At 50.9% G+C, this 20,867-nt stretch overlaps 1 protein-coding gene across 7 annotated transcripts in view; it reads right to left on the bottom strand.

Annotated features, from left to right (window-relative positions):
* The window catches only part of SLX4 (SLX4 structure-specific endonuclease subunit), a 29,097-nt gene extending 8,261 nt beyond the window's left edge, over positions 1–20,836 (bottom strand). For 3 of the 7 annotated variants that reach the window (XR_013168119.1, XM_077141979.1, XM_077141984.1), the window contains exons 1-12: positions 20,531–20,721; positions 17,992–18,712; positions 16,420–16,647; positions 14,341–14,530; positions 13,237–13,449; positions 7,873–8,078; positions 7,463–7,776; positions 6,522–6,741; positions 5,942–6,021; positions 4,784–4,930; positions 3,792–3,961; positions 492–2,776 (exon numbers count right to left, since the gene is read on the bottom strand). Coding sequence is in view for 6 of the 7 variants with exons in the window: in XM_077141979.1 (XP_076998094.1) it covers positions 492–2,776; positions 3,792–3,961; positions 4,784–4,930; positions 5,942–6,021; positions 6,522–6,741; positions 7,463–7,776; positions 7,873–8,078; positions 13,237–13,449; positions 14,341–14,530; positions 16,420–16,647; positions 17,992–18,325 (4,387 nt within the window). In the remaining variant the exon portion in view is untranslated. The other 4 variants (XM_077141983.1, XM_077141981.1, XM_077141982.1 and 1 more) reach the window with 4 other exon arrangements.
* Positions 20,837–20,867: the final 31 nt, after the last annotated feature.

Here is a 20,867-nt window from a genome sequence, read left to right as displayed (position 1 = left end):
TTCTGGTACATTTTGACATGTTAGTTACATCTATAGAACTCAAAGCCCTAAACCAGCCAAAAATAGAAAAAAAAGAGCGGGTCATATCTAATTTAAAGTCTTGTGAAAGGAGCTGGGAAGTGGCATCCCGCCACGTCGGGGGATGAGGAGGATGGACGGTGCTGAGCTGGTTTCCCCACACTTGCCTGGCCACCTGGGGAGCGTGCTGAATTCTGATTCATTCCCTGGAGGTGGGACACAGCTGGGGATTTTTACCAAGCGCCCCATTCTGATCCAGGCGAGCTTAGGAAAACCCTGATGTACTGGGAAAGAAGTCTAAGGTGGGTAACGAGCCGACTCTTCCTCAGCTGCTGAGAGACACCTGGCAAGGGCAGGGTCTCGTGCTGGTCAGCAGGCCCTCTGGCACCCCGCCCCCTGGATTTTCATTACTGCTTCACGGCCCCCGAGGGCTTCAAATACAGATACCCTCCCCAGCCCTCCGGGTTACTCACTGGGGGTCTCGAACTCTTCTGACTTCTGAGCTTCATCAGTACTTGGTTTCTGGGCCAGAGGCAGACACTCGAGAGATTTCTCTTCTTCTCCATCCCAATCATCCCACAGAGCTGAACTCAAAAAACTCAGCCTATTGTTGCCTGGGGATCCAGCCCGTGGGGATCTCTCTGGGGATTTCCTTCGGGCGGTGCAGCTGCCTCGGATGGGGGTGGTGCCCAGGAGTCCTGGGGAGCCAGGGGCCCGGCCGCCAGGGGCCCCTCTCACCCCGCTGCTGGGACTGCTGGTGCTCAGGGGCCCGGTGCGCTCCAGGTTCAGGTGGTCGATTGGAATTGGGGAGAGCGGCTCAACGTTCCAACAGCAGGTGCCAGCTGGGGCCAGGGGGTCGCTGTCCGGCAGGGGGCTGCTGCTGGCCCGGTGGGAGGCAGCCTCCTGCTCGTCTTCACTGTCCTCGACCTCCACCACTTCACCCACTGCGGCCCCACTGCCTGGGCGAGGCTCGGGTGGCGAGCGTTCGTGGGGCTGCTGGCTGAAAGCCACGGGCCCTCCCAAGATGTGTCGGGCTGCCACGGGAGGACAGTGCTTTTGGTGCCTGGGCTGCCAGCTGGGAGGGCTTCGGTGGCCCTGCCTCTGGGTGTCAGAATTTCCTGGAGAAAGAGGGACAAAGTATGACGGCAGCGTCTGGGGCACAATGACTGAAAGCTTATGTGAGGCTTCGTTTCCTTCCCTGTTTTCTACTACGGCCTGGGGCCGGAGCTGAGTCTTCTGGTCCCTGGCAGTCCTGCATTTCAGACCTGTGATTTGGGTCTGGGATGAGCAGTCGCGGCTTCGGCTGGCCAGTGGGGTGGCGGGCACCAGCCACGAAGTGTCGGTGGTGCCGTCCCCCTCAGCGCTGCTTTCCTGATCACAGAACAGCTGGAGGGGTCCCCTGCTGCCTGCGGAGCCCCGGCTCTCCCCCTCCTCTTCTTCGTGCCCCTGTGGCAGCTCGGCTGCCCTTGAGGGTGGGCTTTGAGAATGTCCCTGATCTGCATCGATGTCGATGACTGAAAGCAGCTCAGAGGACTGGGAGCTCATTGCCAGCCCTTTCCTTTCTTTTGGGGGTCCATGAGATACTGATTTTAATTTGGTCTGTTCTAGCTCCAACTCTTCATCGGAATCCAGTAAAAGGATAATTTCATCTTCTTTGACCACGTTGGATGGAGAATTCAGAGATCTGGAGTTCAAATGGCCAGGTTTTGATAGAGTTAGGTCAATGGATGGCGATTCCTCGGGGGAAGGCAGGACCCCTTTATTTTTGCTTTCCAACATGTAACCACATTCTCTGCCTTTCTGGTGGCCTGGATCTATATGTAATGTCAGTACGCTACTATCCCTCTTTTGTTTTGGTGACAAAATGGGCGACGATGGGTTTGGGGAGCCCATCTTGGAGAATGCACTCAATGATGGGGGAGTCAGCGGGGAGGAATCTCTTGGGTGAGGAGGACGAAGGCATGAGCGGGGAGGACTCCCGCCCCAGGGGGGATGTGACAGGGAGAAGCTCGGTTGTGATGGAGGTGCCTGGTGGTGATTGGGGGCACAGGGAACCCCCGCCCCATCTTCTGTGACAGGCCTCTTGTGTCCCTCTCGATCACGCGTCATCTGGGAAGGCTCAGCATATTCTCTTTGAGTTGATGACAAGAGTTGTTCATAATCCTCGAAGGAGTGCAAAAAGGAGCCCTCCTTCCTCTCAGCTTGGTGCTCCCCGGGAGGGTGAGCGGGGCTGGAGGGGCCGGGCACTTCCTCTGGCGTATCCTGGCCTTGGGTCTCCGCATCTTCCTTCCTGTCCGAGCCCTGGCCCTGTAGAAGCAGAATGGGCCGTTGCACACTTTCCCCTTCAGTTGGGGCCGCGTCTCTTCCTTGCCCAGATGATTCCGTTTGTCCTGCACCCACCTGGACACTCGCCAGGACACACCCTGAACCTGGCCTGTCCTCCGTGATCTGGTCGGCTGCCTCTTCTCTCTCTGTTGCTCTTTCCTCTCGGAGCAGCTTTCTCTGAGTAGCTGCAAATTCATAAATTTCTTCCATTTCTGCTTCATTCACGTTTTCTTCATCTTCTTCACGGTCCTCAGATTTCAACAAAGTCTCTGCTTCCTCCTCTTCGTCCACCCACATGGACCTCAAGAGTTCCTGGAAATTCTCCTCTCGGCTTTCACAATGATCATCTTCCTTCTCCTTCCATTGTCTGCCTCCTGACTCCCCAGCAACGGGTGCCTGTTGGCATAGGTGGACAAGCTCACTCACGCCAAACCTGCAACACAAAATGCAGTGTGTGAGTTGTGCCCTGCCTGGATGCGGCCTGCCGGGCAGCCCCACAGAGGCATGGGGATCAGCGCGAGCACCGCTCAGGGAGGAAGCGCTGGGCCCCATCCCAACCTGTCGCCTGCCCTCCTCCGATCACAGTGCCCACGTGCACGTCAGCAGCGGCACCGAGTTCGAGAGACCAGGTGCTTGTGCTGCTTCAGGCTGGGCCAGTGGCCTGTACTTCTGGATGTCAGTTGGTGCCTCGGGCCGAATTTAAGGTAAAAGGAATTGGGGTGGGGGGGGCCTGCCAAACCGGAGCGAGCAGGTCGTCTCGATAAAGGCATCCCAAACAACGCAATGGCTATGAAACAAAACCGACAAGACCCGCCAGCAGGTCAGCATAGACAGTGGGTGAGCCAGGCTGCCACCAGCTCGAAGGCTCTGTGGTTTAATCAGCACAGTGGAAACCCCAAAGGCTCGGCCACTCTTCATTTGTTCAAAGACACACCTAATGGGCAACGTGGCATAGCCAAGGTTTCATCCCAGAGACCCCCAAGCCTTGGCAGAGGGATAACAACACTTTCTGCTGAACCACCATCTGGTATAAAGTACTGCCAGGGCAGGTACAAATTCACGGGCGTTAGACGGAGCATCCTGTCCATTTCCATTTTCTGGGACACAGGAGAAGACTGCTGCACAGCGTGAGTGGTGAACAGCAGGGCCTGGCCCAGGCACAGCAGTGTCTGTGGGGAGCAGAGGCTAAGGGCCTCTCTCTTACCAGGAACAGGGAGCTAAAAGCCCATGCGTCAGCAAGTGTTTTGTCCAGACTTCCATCAAATTATACCCCATTCTAGGTCATCACTGGCCATAAAGTTTGCATTAAAAGGTATAAAGAAAATACTCTAATTTTATGGCCTCTGCCTTGCCCTTTCCATAGCACGACCCTCCCAGTGCATCAACCTCCTGCTGCTGGGCCAGTGCATCTCAGAGGCTGTGAAGGGAACGGCAGGGGCGATGCTGACCTGAGGGCCAGGGAACTCAGGTCAGGGGTCAGAAGGGCAGGCAGGCCGGGGTCCCCAGTGTAGAGGTAACGCAGGAGTGCGCAGGTGGCCTCAGGGCTCACGTCGCTCAGCAGGGCGCGCTGAATCCTCAGATCCCCGTCTTCCACCGCAAAGAAGCCGTCACTGTTTACCTGAGGGGGGAGTAAAGCGAAAGGTTTATCCATTGCGCAGTCATAAGTTGGAGCAGAACAGATGGTGTGGGAGGGCCTGTGAGTCTCTAGTCTCATGAGTAGCTTCACAGCCCAGGAAAAGCACTGGCCAGTGCTGGTTTTATTCGTTGACCAGGAATTCTGGAGGTTTGGCCATAAAAGGCCTCTGTTTTCAAACTCAAATTAGGGATGGATGTTGAGAACCCATAAGTCCTCCCTCAATAGTTACACCAAAGGCTCTAAAACTTGCTGATAGAGAGATGGACAATTTCCTGGATTCCCGCAGCACATGGCATTCAAGTCAGACCCACATCATAACCAGATCCAAGCAGAAGGCTCTGAAAATGCACCTCAGTAACTCAGCCTTACAGACGGAGATCACAGGACTTTATAATTATGCAAACAGAGAAAAAAGGAAACAATTCTGGGGAGTAAAGGACTCTCACTCAATGGAACAACAAAAAAATGGATGTTTCCCAATCCTGAGGTCTGGCCCTCAGACCGTGTCTTAACCTCAGATGTGCCTTTGTCTCCACTTCTTTGCTGAAGCAGAACCATCACGGCAACAGAGGGGAGCAGACGGAGGGAGGGAGGGAAGGAGGAGCTGAGAACAAGGGACGGGGAGGTGAGAGGGAAGAGAGGGAGTTAGGAGTAATGAAGCAGGAGGCAGAGAGGCTGGCAGGAGACAGAAGAGGAGTGCCCATGGGCAAGGCAGAGAGGAAGGGAGAAGACAGTGGCCTAGTGGCTGGAGTTGGGGGCTGGGGTGAGGTGTCCAGGAAGGACTCCCGCCAGCCAGGCACTTACATACTGCATGAGAGGCGGACAGCGAGCGTACAGCACAAACTTGTGTGCATACAGCACCTCCCCACTGTCCAGCTGAAACTGGACGTCGCTCAACTGCGGGTTGTTGACCATGGCACCGAAGTCGGAGGCCAGCAAGCCCAGGGAGAGCTGCAATGGAGAGGAGAGGGAGCCTGTTGTTTCCCACCCACGGCTCAGGTCTCTAACTGCGCTGTGTGAAGTCTGCCCAACTGATGGGGTGCCCTCAGGGGCCTGGAGTCAGGACCCTGGGTCTGTTCTCTCCATAGTTCCCTAAGCTGGAGCCCACTGCTAAGTTACCAAGTTAAGGCACTCTGCAGGATGGCAAGACACTAGCTTCTTTCTCATTTTCTGTTACGATGAATTCCCCACCTTGCATGTGAGGGAGGAGCTGGGGTGGCCCAGCAGTGGGGATGACGCTGTGATGGCAGCGTCGGCAACTGTGAGCACCCACTGTGAGCTCTGAGTACCCTCTGTGCGCCAGGCTCAGCGTGAGAGACATGCTGTGGTACTACATGCTCAGAGCAGCCCCGTAAAAGAGAAGCTTCTGGCCCACTGTTACAGATGAAGACCCTGTCGGGGTGTGAATTCTGAGGCTGTTCTCTTTAACTACCGGGTAGTGATATCACCAAACTGACCTTTGTGTGAAGTGTTTAGTTAACGAGAATAATGCATGAGGTGCTGCCCCGCTAAGGAAAATCTGACATCTGACCCAACAATCAGCAGCACAGGAAAGTGCGCTGCGAGGTGGGAGGGCCAGGTCAGGGGAGCCATCAGCAGAGCTTCCCAGGGCGGGAAGCAAGTCCTCTGGACTCCCAGGATAAAGTGCACTCCAGGGCTCGATTACAGGGGTGACCCCACAGTTCAGCCACAAAGGGACAAAAGCCTTCATGGCAGTGCTCCAACGGGAGACACAGGCTCCCCTGTGCACTCACTGGGCTCGGCTCTTTTAAAGGGGAAGGTGCAGTCGGCTTTCTGGGCAGTGGAGATGCTTCTCAGGAGACCACTGGAAATACAGAAGGGTCTGGAGATCAGCAGCTAGCTGACCTCACCAAACCCTTGGAGAACCAAGAGCAGCTCAGACCCTAGGACAGCAGCGGGGCCCAGCCAATACGGCCCTCGGTGGGTGTCTCCAGTCCTTACCGAGGCACTGCCGTCCCTCTCGACGGGCTTGTCTTTTGGTGGCAGGACGAACCCAGTCGATGGAAGCACCAAATCCATCCCTGAGAGAAAGGTTTGCAGATTAAAAGAACATCATCTGTCAGCAACGTCAACTGCCAATGAAACAGCACTGACTACGAGCAAGCTGGACCCCGAGGCTCCCAGGGAACCAGCTATCATCTGCGATGTCTTTGTTTAAAGCAAAACACCCACAAAACTCACTGCTACCGACCTACCCCATTCCCAAGAGAGAGGTTCACAGAGAGTAAAAGGGAGAAAATCAAGCCAAATGGTCACTCTCGCTGGACAAACAGCTCTTTCCTGGTTAAAGTTTGAAGAAACCTTGACGCCTTATCTGTTTCACTTTTACCTGTTAGAAAAAATTACAAGCAGCCGCCCACAGATTGTGTGTTCCCCCCCCGTCCTTTGGGCATGGGTCAGGGAACATTAGATCCAACAAAGGGGACCACTGCAAGCATGTCGGCCAAGGCCACGACCCACAGGGGATGAGGGCCCAGGGAGGTGGGGGCTGGTACAAGCAACCCCCCCCCGTGCACCTCACCTGCCTCTGCCCCCTCCCTGGCCAGGTCCATGAGGTCCTGCAGGGCCTGGTGCTCCCTCTGGCTGGAAGAGGGTGACAGGTTCGTGGGGATGGGCTCTTCTGGGTTCTCTCTGTAGCTGCAGCCCATGGAAGGGGGGCTACGGAGAGCAGGTGGCGTCAGCACGTTGGGCTTTGGCTGGCTGGGTGGCATCGATGGACACTCAGGCTCCTTTGTGAGACCCTAAAACAAGTCAGAAAGTCAAGTCGACCAGATTCTCCTCTTCATTGCTACACATGCTGCAGCAGCCACTGCACAGAGTGTGCCTGGCTGGATGACATGGAAGTGAGCCGGTTCTCATCCTACATCTGCAGAGCAAGGCAAGGGCTGTGGAGGACGGCAGCTTCCCTAGGGTACCAGCCATGGCCCAGAGAAACCGTGGGGAGCTACTCCCCTCCCCTGAGCGCCAACAGGCTTCTCTGCCAGCAGATTCCTGTTTTGCAAAGACCATGCCCTGTGGCATCCAAGTTTGGCAAAAGGTTTATTTCCAGAAAGGGCATCAGAGCTGGGAAGCATCCCCGGGGACGCCCTGCTCTCCTCCGGTGTAGGACCATCTGCTTCACAATCTGGGATTCATTTTGAATGCAGATTCTGGGCTCTACCATAGAAAAGCATATCAGCGTCTCTGGGGTTGCACCTTAAACCCTCTAGGAACCCCACATCTTGAGAGCCTCTAGCACTCACTGTTCTTCCCAGGAGAGCTGTTTTGTTCATGCAAGGAGAGGTGAGCTACAACCAGCCCTCCTCTGGCTTCCTACTCCCGCCCCCCACTCCATCCTCCTCAGACTGCGTTTTCCACCACCAAGGTTTGGTAAGTAGCACTACTGGGGCCCATGCAATTCTGGATCTGCCATCCTCTCCCTAGGTCTGCCCGCAGGAGTGTCGGGAGAGGAAGGGGCCTCACCTGGGTGGGCCGCCGGGGCACCATGGGAGGGACCAGGCTGGCTGTGTAGAAGGACTCCAAGGCCCAGGAGCCCGTCAGCGCGCTGCCGTCCCACAGAAGGTTCTTCCCTCCAGGTAGCTGTGGACACCTGGCTGCCTTTTTCCGCTTTTCCTTTAAGAGTCTGCTGGTAGGAAGCGGTGGCGTGCTGGATAACTCCACTTCCTCTGCGAAAAGCACGGCAACGCGATCCTCTATCTGTCTGCCCGTGGTCTCAGAGTCCTGAACCAAGAGCTGGGGTGGAGAAACAGGCAGCTTCTTCTTGCGACGTTTCTTCTCTGGAAAGAAACAGGCAGCACGGGTCAGAAGCGGAGTAGGGGTCAGTGCGGAGCCAGTGGCTGGGCGGGGAGGCCCTCCCCGGGGGCTGTCTGTACCTGCTCCCAGTTTTGTCTTCTCAGAAAACGCGCTTTCCAGCTTAAGCGCTGGCATGGCCTTGGGCTGCTCCATTTCTGACCGTGACAGAGCCATGGCCACCAGCACATCCTCGGAGGGCACCTCGGCCTTGCTGACCTTCCGCCTTTTCGGTGGTTCTTTCTGGGCAGCTCCCTTCCGTTTCAAACCTCCCACTTGGTTGCTGAAGCTTAAAAGGCAGCCAAGAGAGAAGTCAGTGAGAACTAGAAGCACCCCTCTTCTCCCCAGGCTGGTCTACACTTTGCAGGCGAGACCTATCCCCGCTGAGGGGTAAATGTGGGCCAATCAGACCGAGGCAGCAGCTGCTCTGGATCTTCACTACACTTTTACTGCCAGCCAACTGCTTAGCAGAGTCCTGACATGGTTCGCTCAGTGCAGCTCAAACCCGGAGGCTCTGGGTCTTCCCGTGTGACACTGCCCAGACGGGATCCTGGTGGACATACAAAACCACCCACTAAGGGGTCCCAGGGTAATGTCTCTGTCCAGTATTCAAAGGAAAGGCCTCCTGGCTTTGCTGATAAGGCTGGTTGCTCAGGGAGTCAACATGCAGCACTGCATGTGAGTGGAGGAGAGAAACTTATGGGATTTTCTGGCTGGAGAGAACCCAGGCTGCCTGGGAGAATCCTACCAGGCTGGGCATAACCTTTTGCATAACCCAGGGCCCCCCTCCCTGCAGCTGTAGGCCCACCTTGGGCTTTGGTAGAACTCCGTGCTCGCCATGGGGCTAAGAATGGCTCGAGAATCTCAGGAAGGTCTAAGGGAGCCCTGATTCACTTCTGACTTCCTGGGAGCCTGCTCTGATAATGACAGTCTCCGTGGGGAAAAGGAGCCACCACGCGGCCCAGGGCCTCTGTTTGTGAGGCACCTGCTATGGGCTTTACCACAGGGCCCAGCAGGCAGGGCCTGGGCTGCTATGGGGCTGTACCCGAGGAGTAAGTATATGAATGGTGAAGGGAGTGGGGGGGCTGGGGGACTCTGACCAGCACCTTTTCCCAGGTGGGGGAAATGCCCACAGTCCCAAATGCCCAGGCTTGGCCTTAGGAGAGGTGAACTCAAAGTTCCAGTGAAGGTGTCCAATTGTAGCATTCTGCTCTAACAACCTTCTAGAAGAACCCTCACATATTCTGCCTCACTTCTTGGAGGAATTTAAAAAACAGACGTTTTACCCATATAAGAAGGAAAATGCCTCCCGGGGAGTTTCATGAAACACGGACTCAGGAGAGAAAGCTAGCAAATGATGCGTGTTCACCACATGCCTTTCCAGATGAGAGAGAAACTGTGACTGTGTTCGCCATGTGCCTTCTCACTAGAGAAACCCTGAACTTCATCGGCCTTCTTGAACCAAGGTGTCTTTCCCTGGATGCCTTTGATTGGACATTTCTATAGACTTCTTGTAATTGGAACATAAACCAGCAACTTATTAAATTCCCCCTTTAAAAAGCTGTTCCATTTCTGGTCTATTGCATTCTGGCAGTTAGCAAATTAGAACAGGTTTTGGTACCGGAGAGTGGGGTGCCGCTGCTGGGGTGGAATGTGTTGGAACGGCTTTTTAAATGGATAAGGGGAAGATTCTGGAGGAGTTGTGAGAAGCTTGATAGAGAAGGCCTAGAATGCTTTGAAGAGACTGTTGATCGAAATGTGGGCTCTAAAGTCACTTCTGATAAAGCTTTAGACAGAAGTGAGGTGTGTGTTATAGACTGGAAGGAAGATGAGCCTTGTTTTAAAATGGCAGATAATCTGGCAAAATTGACTTGTGGCTTTGGCTGGAAGGCTGATTTTAAAAGCCATGAACTTGGATATTTAGCAGAAGAGATCTCCAAATTAAATGTGGAAAGTGCAGCCTAGTTTCTCCTCGCAGCTTATAGTGAAATGCGACAGGAGGGAGATAAGCTGAAAACTGAACATGGGTACAAAGAAACCAGAAATTGATGCCCTGGAAAATTCTGGGCTTCCAGGAAGGGAGACCCCAGAGCACAGTGCTCCATGTAAGGATTTGGCCAGATGTGGAACCAGTCAGTCATTTCAGAGAAAGCTAGGATTGGACACAGAGTTATCTAGGAAGGATCTGTGGAAACTCCTTATGTCTGATGGGAATGACCCAAGGCTACTGCATAGAAAGCCAACGAGAGTGCTGTGGGACCTGTATAAACAGACCCGCCGCCAGTCTGGACTGACGGGTTCAGAGAAGGGACACATTGGAGGAACAATAACTTCAGAGGCAAAACCATGGAGGCTGAGGTCTGAAGTCAAGAAGCCTTGGGCCAGGAGAGCGGACCCACCCAAGCCTGTGGAGAGGGTGAGTTTGCCCCGAAGGCAGAGGATGGGCCTTCCACCTGGTTGCAGTGGGAGAGTCATGCCGCCTCAGGCCTTGGAGAGGGTGAAGCACATTCCTTGGGGTTTGCGGAGAGCCTGGCTGCCACCACATGGAAGGGTTGAGAGTGTGCCCTGGAGATGGCAGAGAGCCTAGGTGCAGCCCCGATGCTTGGAGAGGGTGGAGCCGAGAAAAAGGTGGTCTCCCCAGTGTCCCCCAAGGTTGTATTCAGAGAGAGGTAAGCCACTGCGTAAGCCCTTGGAAAGAGTGGGACTGCTGCTTTCTAAAGCCCCAAAGATAAATGACTCTCAGACTTTGAAATCTAATGGACTTTGCCCTGTGGGTTTTCGAGACTGCTTGGGTCCTGTGACCCCTGTGTTCCTTCCTCCCTATGGAAATGGGTATATGTATCCCATGACTGTTCCTCCTTTGTATGTTGGCAGCAAATAACTTGTTATGAGTTTTCAAAGGTCCATAGCAAATGGAGAAAATTTTGCTTTAGGACTGTCCATGCCTTTAACTAACTTTGATGAGACTTTGTACTGATTTTAATCTTGTATTTGAAATGTTACTGGAATGGTTTAATGTTCTCTGATATTGTTATGGAATGAATATATTTTGTATATGGGGAAAGCATGTCTCTTTTAGGGTCCAGAGGATGGAATATGCTGGTTTGAAATGATGTATGCACCCTAGAAAAACCATGTTTTAATCCTAATCCCATTTTGTAAAGGCAGCCGTTTCTTCTAATCCCTATTCAGTACTGTATGTTTGAAACTGTAATTAGATCACCCCCCGAGCTGTGATTTAATCAAGAGTGGTTGTTAAACTGGATTAGGTGACAACATGTTCCACCCATCTGGGTGGGTCTTGATAAGGTTCTGGAGTCCTATAAAAGAGGAAACATTTTGGAGAATGGAAGAGATTGAGAGACAGCCAGAGCAGAACAACACAGCCACGAGAAGCAGAGAGCCCACCAGCCAGCAACCTTTAGAGATGAAGAAGGAAAACACCTCCCAGGGAGCTTCATGAAACAGGAAGACAAGAGAGAAAGCTAGCAGATGATGCCGTGTTTTCCACATGCCTTTCCAGATGAGAAACTGTGACTCTGTTTGCCATGTGCCTTCTCACTTGAGAGAGAAACCCTGAACTTCATCGGCCTTCTGGAACCAACGTATCTTTCCCTGGATGCCTTTGATTGGACATTTCTATAGACTTGTAATTGGGACATTTTCTCAGCCTTAGAACTGTAAACCAGCAACTTATTAAATTCCCCTTTTAAAAAGCTGTTCCGTTTCTGATATATTGCATTCCGGCAGCTAGCAAACTAGAACAACTTTCTAGAAGAACCCTCACATTTTCTGCCTCACTTCTTGGAGGAATTTAAAAACCAGACATTTTACCCACATAGGTAGTTTAGGTGTGGTCCTGCCAAAGGCAAGTAATGGTTTGATATCTTCTAATCTAAAGCTTTAGGGCTCGCTGTGCTGTGATGCTAGTATTAACGTGCTGAAGTCCAGACAGGCTCACCACTGGCTAGGAGAATCAACCTTGGGCCCTGCTCAGATGCCCACAACCTATGTGCAAGGCAGTGGCCTGGACAGACAGAGTCACTGCCTTTGGCCTCCCCTTTGCTCCTGGTGGCTATCAGAGGGAAGCAGTTCTAAACCTATGGAAGCCCAGGGCCCCTGCTGCCTTCATCTCCCATGAAATCGGGTAAGCCCTGGCACCCACCGTGGTGGGACAGTGTGACCAGAAGCTGCCCTGTTGCCACTTGCATGGCTACAGACTGCACACTGGGGCCTCATCTCCCAGTTGTCAGTAGGGCCTCCTATTTTTACACTTATTTTCATTAATGCAAATTGGGAAAAAAAGGTCCCTACTGTTTGTTTCACCAACTCTTTGATCTAGGCCAAATGATCTTATATTAACAGTATGAAAACAGACTACACAAAGATGGAAACCATGCTGTGTAAGCAATGAAATGGATACAGTAAAGGGAACTGTCAAGTTCTCAGCCACTCTGGAGGGTATTAACCACAGGAGCAGGGGATTGGAAAAAAATCTCAGGAAGTACCTCGAGGAAAGCATTCCAAGTGGTCCTTTCCCGTGGTACAGCCGCCCTGACAGCCTCAAAGCCTCCTGGGAAGTGGGCTCTATCCCTTCCTCAATCCCTCTGCAGACCGTGCCTGATATTTCTCCTCAAATACTTCATTTTCTGAATCAGAGGACTCTGTTTTCCTCCAACACTACTGTAAAAAAAAAACTCTAAAGAAAATAATTCAGAGTCCAAGCGCCGTGTTCTAGTTTGCTAGCTGCCAGAATGCAATATACCAGAAACAGAATGATTTTTAAAAAGGGGAATTTAATAAGTTGCTAGTTTATAGTTCTAAGCCAAGAAAATGTCCCAATTAAAACAAGTCTATAGAAATGTCCAATCAAAGGCATCCATCCAGGGAAAGATACCTTGGTTCAAGAAGGCTGATGAAGTTCAGGGTTTCTCTCTCAAGTAAGAAGGCACATGGCGACCACAGTCAGGGTTCCTCTCTCATGTGGAAGGGCACATGGTGAGCACAGCATCATCTGCTAGCTTTCTCTCCTGGCTTCCTGTTTCATGAAGCTCCCCAGGAGGCGTTTTCCTTCTTCATCTCCAAAGGTCGCTGGCTCGTGGACTCTGGTTTGTGGTGCTGCAGCATTCTCTGCTCTTTCCGAATCTCTTCCATTCTCCAAAATGTCTCCTCTTTTATAGGATGCCAGAAATTTATCAAGACCCACCCAAATGAGTGGAGACATGTCATCACCTAATCTAGCTTAACGACCACTCTTGATTAAATCACACCTCCAGGGAGATGATCTGATTACAGTTTCAAACATACAGTATTGAATAGGGATTATTCTGTCTTAATGAAATGGGATTTAGATTAAAACATGGCTTTTCTAGGGGAATATATCCTTTCAAACCAGCACACGCCATTATTTAGCTTCTTTGATTTTCTCCTTTTTCCCCTGGACTCACCCAGGTGCTGCCGGGCTGCAGCCCTCCGTGGGCTGAGCTGTCTGCAGCCGCACGGCCTGGAGCAGGAGCTGGGGGCAGACCTCCATCTTTACGGCACACTGTTTCAGGTGGCTGCTCCTGCTCTTCGCCGTGAGAAACCGCTTGCCGCAGATCGGGCACTCAGGGATCTGAGGTGCGGAAGGTCTCACTGCCTTCTCGGCCTCATCCAAGCACCTGGAGGAAGACATTAACCACAGAATCATCCTGCATAGGTATCTGGAAAGGGACAGACATGGATCCACGCCAGCATGGGCTTGGATCCCCCAAACCCATCACCTCCTCACTGCCTGTACATCTCCTGGCAGTTTTGTAACATGCAATAAATCAGCCTCCAGACACGAAATCCAAGTATCTGTTGGCACAGGCAGCTAAAGAAAGCAAGGACAGGTTAACCACAGACCTGCCATGTGAGCCTGCAAGCCCACCCTTAAGTACAAAGCCAAGAGGTATGAAAACACATGTCCATACAGAAACACGCTCGTGAATGTTCACAGCAGCAGTATTCATCATAGACAAAAAGTAGAATCAGCCCAAGTGCCCACCAGCAGTTGAATGATGAATACCTGTGGTCTGTCTGCACAATGGAATATCACTGAGCCATAAAAAGGAATGAGGTGCCAACAGATGCTACCACATGGGTGTACTCTGAAACATTACGCTGGAAACATCAACAGCCAAAACATAATCTGAGTAGAAGAAGCCAGTCACAAAAGGCCACATGTTGTATAATTCCATTCACATGAAACGTCTAGATTAGACAAATCCATTGCGAAAGAAAGATTAGGGGCTGGCAGCGGGGGAAATGCGGTGAGTACCAAAGCATACAGGGTTGCTCTTAGGGAAGATGGAAATGGTCTAAAATATGCACCATGCTGTCAACATACTGACACCCACTGAACTGTAAACTTTAAATGGGTGAACTGTACTATGCTGAATTACAGCTCAATAAAGCTGTTAAAAAAAACAAAGACAGGGTGATGACAAAACTTGCTAGCTTCATGGCGAGGATCCTCGAATCGCCCACCAGGCCCTGCGCCCAGAAGGTGGGAGGGCCCCCGTGCCTACCTGTTAACGTGCTGCTCCCTGCGCGTCACGTTCATGGCCGAGAGGTTCTTCTGGCAGATCTGGCAGAAAAACCACCCCTTCTCCTCCAGGCTGTCAGTGTGCACGGCCGCACCCTCCTGCCCCAGCTCCTGCTGCAGGGCCAGGGCCACCGCGGGGTCACTGTCTGTGGCCGGGGGCCTGGGCTCTTCCCCTGTGGAGAGGCCCCAGAGACCCATGAGGATCAGCCCCAGATACATACCCTACTCAGGCTTCTGGGTAGTGGCTATCGAATCCGCAGAGCGTGGCAAGAACCAGAAGCCAGCCCTGCTTGGTAGCTGACAACACAGCCCTGCCTCATCCTGGGCACTGCGCCTGACAACCACCCGGGAAGCTGGCTAAAATGCAGGCCCAGGTAGAGCCTGAGAATCTGCGTTTCTAACAAGCTCCCAGGCAGGGCTAATGCTGATGGGCCAGAGACAGAGTTTAAGGAGCAAGGTCCTACGGACCCACCTTTCATTTGCCCCAATTCTGCTGAAGTCTGCTACTTCGGACATTTACAAGGCTCCTAATTCCAGCAAATCTAGGTTTTCCATTCAAAGCTCAGCTCTTCCTATTGCTGTGACCTTTATAGCTCATCACAGAAGGACCACGTTTGGGATATGTCCTTCTCAGTCGAAAAGTAGACTCTTATTTCACATCCGATCAAAGGATGGACTTGTCCTGAGATGGCTCCCAAGGTGGTCACACACGCCTAGGCCCACCACTGCGCCCTCGCCACGTCTGATGTTGGTGCAGCGGATCCTCAGCACTCACGAGGGACATGCCCAGAGAACTCAAAAAAATCCCCCTAAGCCTAGCACTCCTTCCACAGAAGGCTGAAAAGCATCTTTGTCACCACTTTTGGGCTCCCCCCCCCACCATTTTTTAAAATAAATGGTTTATCTCTTCCTGAGTACTGTTGGGTGTGAGCATGGAGAACAAGTGTGTGCAGTCCAGGTGCTGGCTGCTCAGCTGGGCTTGTGCACTGCCTGACCAGCTCCCCTGCACCCCACAGGTGCCACGAAGACCAACGCCTAAGCAGGACATCAAATTGCTCCCCACTGTGGATCTCTGGGGTGGCCTGGGAGCCCTCAGTCTCTTAACATGAAATCTGCTAATAAATGCATGCTTACTAGCAGAAGGTCTGGCAACCCAGTTTCTTCCTACTGCATTATCTTATCAGATATCGGGATTGGGGATAAAGAAGAAAACCTCTGACATCATGTGCCTCGGGGGTGGCACGAAACAAAGTACACAGTGCCTGTGAAGCATTCTTTCCAAAACCATTTAACCTGGATCTAATCAGAACTCTATTTATTAAAAGTGTATGTGCTATCTCGGGAATATAGGAAGGGGGATAAATTATTCCTTGAGGAAATAAACAAATTCAGAAAATGGGAAATCTCTTTGGACAATATCTTAAGACCGCAAAAAGTCAATGTCATGGTTAAACATATATATATATATATATATATATATAGGGTGGACTATTCTAGAGTCTAGTCCTAAGAGACTACCGAGCTATAACCATATGCAATGCATGAATTTGTACGGGGTCCTCATTCAGAGGAAAGGAAGCAGCCATCAGTGATGTCCTGGAGACAAGCGGGAGTATTTGAAGATGAATTGGGCGATACTGGGGAAGCAGGTGTGATGGTGGTATTGTGGTTGGGTCAGGAGGAGCCTGCTGGAGTATCCAGGGGTTAGGTGTCATGATGTCTACAGCCTGCTTCAAATGGTACAAAAAACATATGCGTAGTAAACAGAAATATATGGCAAACTGTTAACTGTTAAATCTAGGTTGAGGATATTAGTACTCTGGTACAATTTTTTCAACTTTTCTGTATGTTTGAGAATTTTCATAATAAGTCCAGGAAAATAAAAGAGGAACTGGTACTATTTCAAAGAGGCTAAGTGAGAAATGAGCAAGGGACCCTTATTCTCTAGCCAGGTACAATGACCTGACAAAGGTAGACTACTAATGGTGGTGCCTTCTTGATTCTCTTTTCCCAGAGCTGGGACATTATCTCCATTCAGAAGAACAGAACTCTCCCATCTTACCATTCCCCACCACTTTTGTCTCCTCTCGAGGGCCCTCTGGGATGTCTTCTTCGGTTGCAGCCTCAAGTAAGCCCTCGTCAAAAGCATGTTTCAAGCGCTGGGGGTCGGCTCTCTTGAACTGCTGCATTCGCTGCAGGACCAGTTCGGCTGCTCGGGACCTGGAGGGACTTGGCACCGTGACAGGCAAACAGGAAGGAGGTAGCTGTGGGTCACTGCTTGGAGCACCCCCTGGCAAAGAGGAAAAGATTCACAAGCATCTGTCCTAGCTGGAGAAATAAAAGGTGGCCCCACTAGATATAGATTAGATCCACGTTTCAAAAAGTGCTTTACCAATTAGTTTAGGTTTGATTCTGAAACGTGAATAGGATTGAGTGCTTATTGGTAAACCTCACTGTGGTAATGTAAATACGAAGGACAGGAGGGGGAAATGGGGAATGACTGCTAATGAGCACAGGGTTTCTTTTGGGGGTGATGAAAGGTTCTAAAATTAGGTAGTGGTGACGGTTGCACAGCTCATCTGAGCATACTAAAAACCAGTGAACTGTATACTTTACAACAGTGAATTTTATAGACTACAAGTTATATCTCAATAAAGCTACTGTGAAAGACATAATTCATGACAAACATTTCTTTCCTAGAGCAGGAGTGCTACTTTAACTTGGAATCCATGAATTCCCTGTAGTTTTGTACTGAATTCGCAGGTATGGGTGTGAGTGCAGACGGGGCAGGAAGAACCACTGCTTCAGCCACAGCATGTCCATTCCCAAAGCCTTGCAGTCAGTTTCTGTGAGCTAAGTCTTTAGTGGCACTCTACTGAGAAGAAATGCTAACCACACTAAGAAAAATATGCTATTTAAGATCAGGCGGTAAAGTGAGAAAAATTTAGAAACAGAACCCAGAAGCCCAAAGATCTTGCGCTGAATTATAAATGCAAATGGCTCAGTCTAGCCAGGGTAGTAGGGCAATAAAGCTGCAAGGGGTGGGGGTGGGGGGGAAGGTCCTGAGAGAGGAAAGGAAGAACACCAAGATTCTCCTGGGTCTAAAAACCCTCATGGCATGCACATACTGCCTTCCCAGCAGCCTCACCAAACTGGCTGCCCTGTTCCAATGTACCCACTTTGGAATAAATTTTAGAAAATAGGAGAAGTAGCATTATTTTCATGCTCATGGACCACATGCCAAATGCAGAATATAAACTGTTACAGAAAATTCTAAACAAGCAGAGGGCTCCAAACACAATCATGTGGAAAATTCACATAGAGTTCATATTATTAGTGACTATTGTTTAAAAGAGGAGGCTGCAAACTGTAGCCAGTGGGTCAGCTGCCTGTTTTTGTAAATAAAGTTTTATTCTAACTCAGTTGTGCCCATTTATTTATATATTGCCGAGGGCTGCTTTGGCACTACTCTGCAGAGTTGAATAGTTGTGACAGAGACCATATGGTCCCCAAACTTTGAAAATATTTACTTCCTGGCTCTTTTCAGAAAGTTTTTCAACCCCTGGTTTAAAGTCATAGAGGTCACTTTGGTTTCCTCTCTGGAAATGTTTGGCAGTGGCTCCGGCCCAGTTACCTGTCTGGGTGCTGTGCTGATCCCCCGCAGGAGCAAGCACATCTCTCTCCCCATTCGCAATGGGAGCTGCTGCCCTTTCTTGTAACTTGGTGGCCCTTGGCCTTTTAGTCTGCGGAGGCCGGCTGCCAGACCGAGGTTTCTTCTCCTTGGGGCCTTGCAGAGTCTCCTTCTTGGTAGTTTGTTGGGACCTTTTCAGTTTGCTTCTCGTCTGAGTGCTATTTGAGGCCTTTTGTGTCTTTTTTTCTTCTGATACTTCCTTGTTTCCATTCTTTTTCACCCTTTGGAAAAAGCTGGCACAGAGTTCTTTAAAATCATCATCAGACTCATCCATCATGTGACCAGTTTTAAGGCTTTCAGGCTAGTTCCAGGGGAGAGAGAACTGATCTGGGTTGCATATACACAGATGAGAAAGTGAACCCAAGTACCAGGCCTCCTCCAGACTCACAGCTTCATTAGGGTTCCTCTCTACTTTTCACCGAGAGTCTGCACAATTGAGCAAGAAATGCTGCTTTCCCCTCCATCATAATTTAGAATGTCTTTCTTCAAATTGGGCCCATGGTTAAACATGTTTTAAACTTCCCTTTGTTAAAATTCATATTTGAGAGAATGTCTTGTTGTCCTTTAGATGTCTCTGAGACAGAATAGATACAAACTTGGTGCTCAGATGATTCTCCACTATCGCCACGGTGATGAGGAAGGCTTGGCCCACTGAATTTCATATCTGTGGAAAACCAAAAGCATCTATTTGTAATTAGACAGCTACTGCAATTTGATGTTATTTCTCTCAGGAAGGTACATATGGGATATGGGAAAAGTCTTCAGATACTAATACACCATCAAATACTCAGGTATAGACTGGTTAACAGGCTAATCATCCTACGGGATATCATAGTACAACAGAGAAAGATCTGGGAACCTGTCATAGCATATTCTTCCACAGGCAGAATAACACATGGGTCATCAAAGAGTATTATTTTTACAAAAATTTTGGAAATGAACCCCATGAAGAGCAGTCACCCCAGAAACAAGATGGTCCCCAAATCCAGAAAAAACGATCTCCTATGCTGATCTAAGGCCCCTGGCTTTAGAGGCTCTATTGGCTGACATTGAAATATTAGAGAAAGAATAAGCACTTGAACTCTCAGGAGAAAGCAAACAGTAGGAACACAGGAAGGAGAAGTGATAAAACCAATTTTTTCCAACAAAAAAGATGCCACTTTTCTCCATCCTCTCAGCCCAGCAAGGGCTTCCCCAACTCAAAAGATGAGAATGCTGCTCAATGCAGAGGTGGTGCAAATGAGTAAGATTATTTACTTTGGTAGTTTAGTGGGGCTCAAAAATCAAACTCAAATGATCCAATGGTAAAAAATTCTTAATTTCAAATACAATAATGCAATCTCCACTGTCCAAGTAACACAATCATTTAGTTTTCCAGAGCTGAGCAGACAAATATACCCAGAGTTACTCTGCATAGCTGGCTCATTCTTATCTTCGATGTCACCTCCTTAAAGAAGTTTCTCCTAATTCTTTATCTAAGTGGATCCCCTCCACCTCCCACCATCACACACTGTTTTCTCCACAGCATTTACCACGAGTTATAGACATGTGTAACTGATAACATTTATGAATGCTCACCGTGTGCCAGACATCATTCCAATTGCTTTAGAAGTCTTTAACAATTTTAGTCCTTACAACGATCCTAGAAGGCAGAATCTCTTGCCATCCCTCCTTTACAGCAAAGACACAGGTCCAAAAAAAGAATGAATAACTGGCTCAAATTCACAGAGCTTTTAAGTGACAGGGCCGGGATTAAGCCTGTGGAGGCTGCTTCCAGAGCACCTGTTCTTACATTCTTATTCATTTACTTATTATCTGTCCCACTGAACTGAGAACGTCAAGAGGGCAGACTCACCCATCTTATTTTGTTTTCCCTTTGGCTGATACATGTAATAAGTGCGCGACAAGGATTTCTTGAATGAATTAACTGCAAAGAGTTTGGCATAACCGGAGCCAAGAGAAAGTGCAGGGAGAAGCAGGGATCAGCTCACAAGGGACTGGAATGACAGGCTAAGCAAACTGAATTCTAGCGCGTCGGCTGTAGGAGAGGGTTAGAGCCCATTCCACCTCCTTTACAGCTGCACCGAGTCTTCGCACCTCTGCAGATACTCGTCTTAAAACAATCCATCTCCTATATGAGCTCAGTCAATATTTGCTGTAAGACGTTAACGGTTCCCGAGAGACTGGAGGCTTCCAGAGGGTCGGGACCATCTCCTACCCAGCTGAGGAGCTCCCGCGGCGTCTGGCCCACCGCGCGCGCGGATGAACGAATGCAGGGACGAGTACCCGGTGGACCCACCCCCTCCCCTTCCACCATCAGCCCGGCGACATACGGAGGGAGGCCGGGGGATCGGCCTGGGGAAGGACTGCCAAAGACCCTGACGGCTGTAGAGCCAGACGGAGAATTCCGATCGCGGTGAACCCTCCGGACGCCAGGAAGACCCTCGGGCTGCGGCCGCGGGAGGTGTCCGGGTGCACCTACCCTCTCTTCCTCCTGGCGGGTCCCGACCCCTCGCCGCCCGAACGGCACTCCGGCCTCTCCACCGCGGCTGCGGGCCCGCCGAGGCCAGGGAGGTAGAGAGAAAGACGCCTCTCCCTCAGGACGCAAGCGGGGCCCGAGGTGACAGCGCCTCCTCCTCCCGGGTGCAGGTCCCAGCCCCACAGCCCAGCCCCTCCTACTTCCGTGCACCGCGGCGGCGCTTCTCAACGGAGAGCCACGCGCCTGCGCATGCGCCGCCTGGCGCCCTCGCGGAGAGTCCTGTTTCTGCAGGCGCGGGGTGGTGTCAGCTTCCCATCGTCCTTTGCGGCCACGGGCGCGC

The sequence above is a fragment of the Tamandua tetradactyla genome, chromosome 23 (genome assembly GCF_023851605.1).
Source record: "Tamandua tetradactyla isolate mTamTet1 chromosome 23, mTamTet1.pri, whole genome shotgun sequence".
NCBI classification, from domain to species: domain Eukaryota; kingdom Metazoa; phylum Chordata; class Mammalia; order Pilosa; family Myrmecophagidae; genus Tamandua; species Tamandua tetradactyla.
The sequence above is the reverse complement of the archived record's forward strand: the minus strand, read 5'-3'. Positions and strand labels throughout refer to the sequence as shown.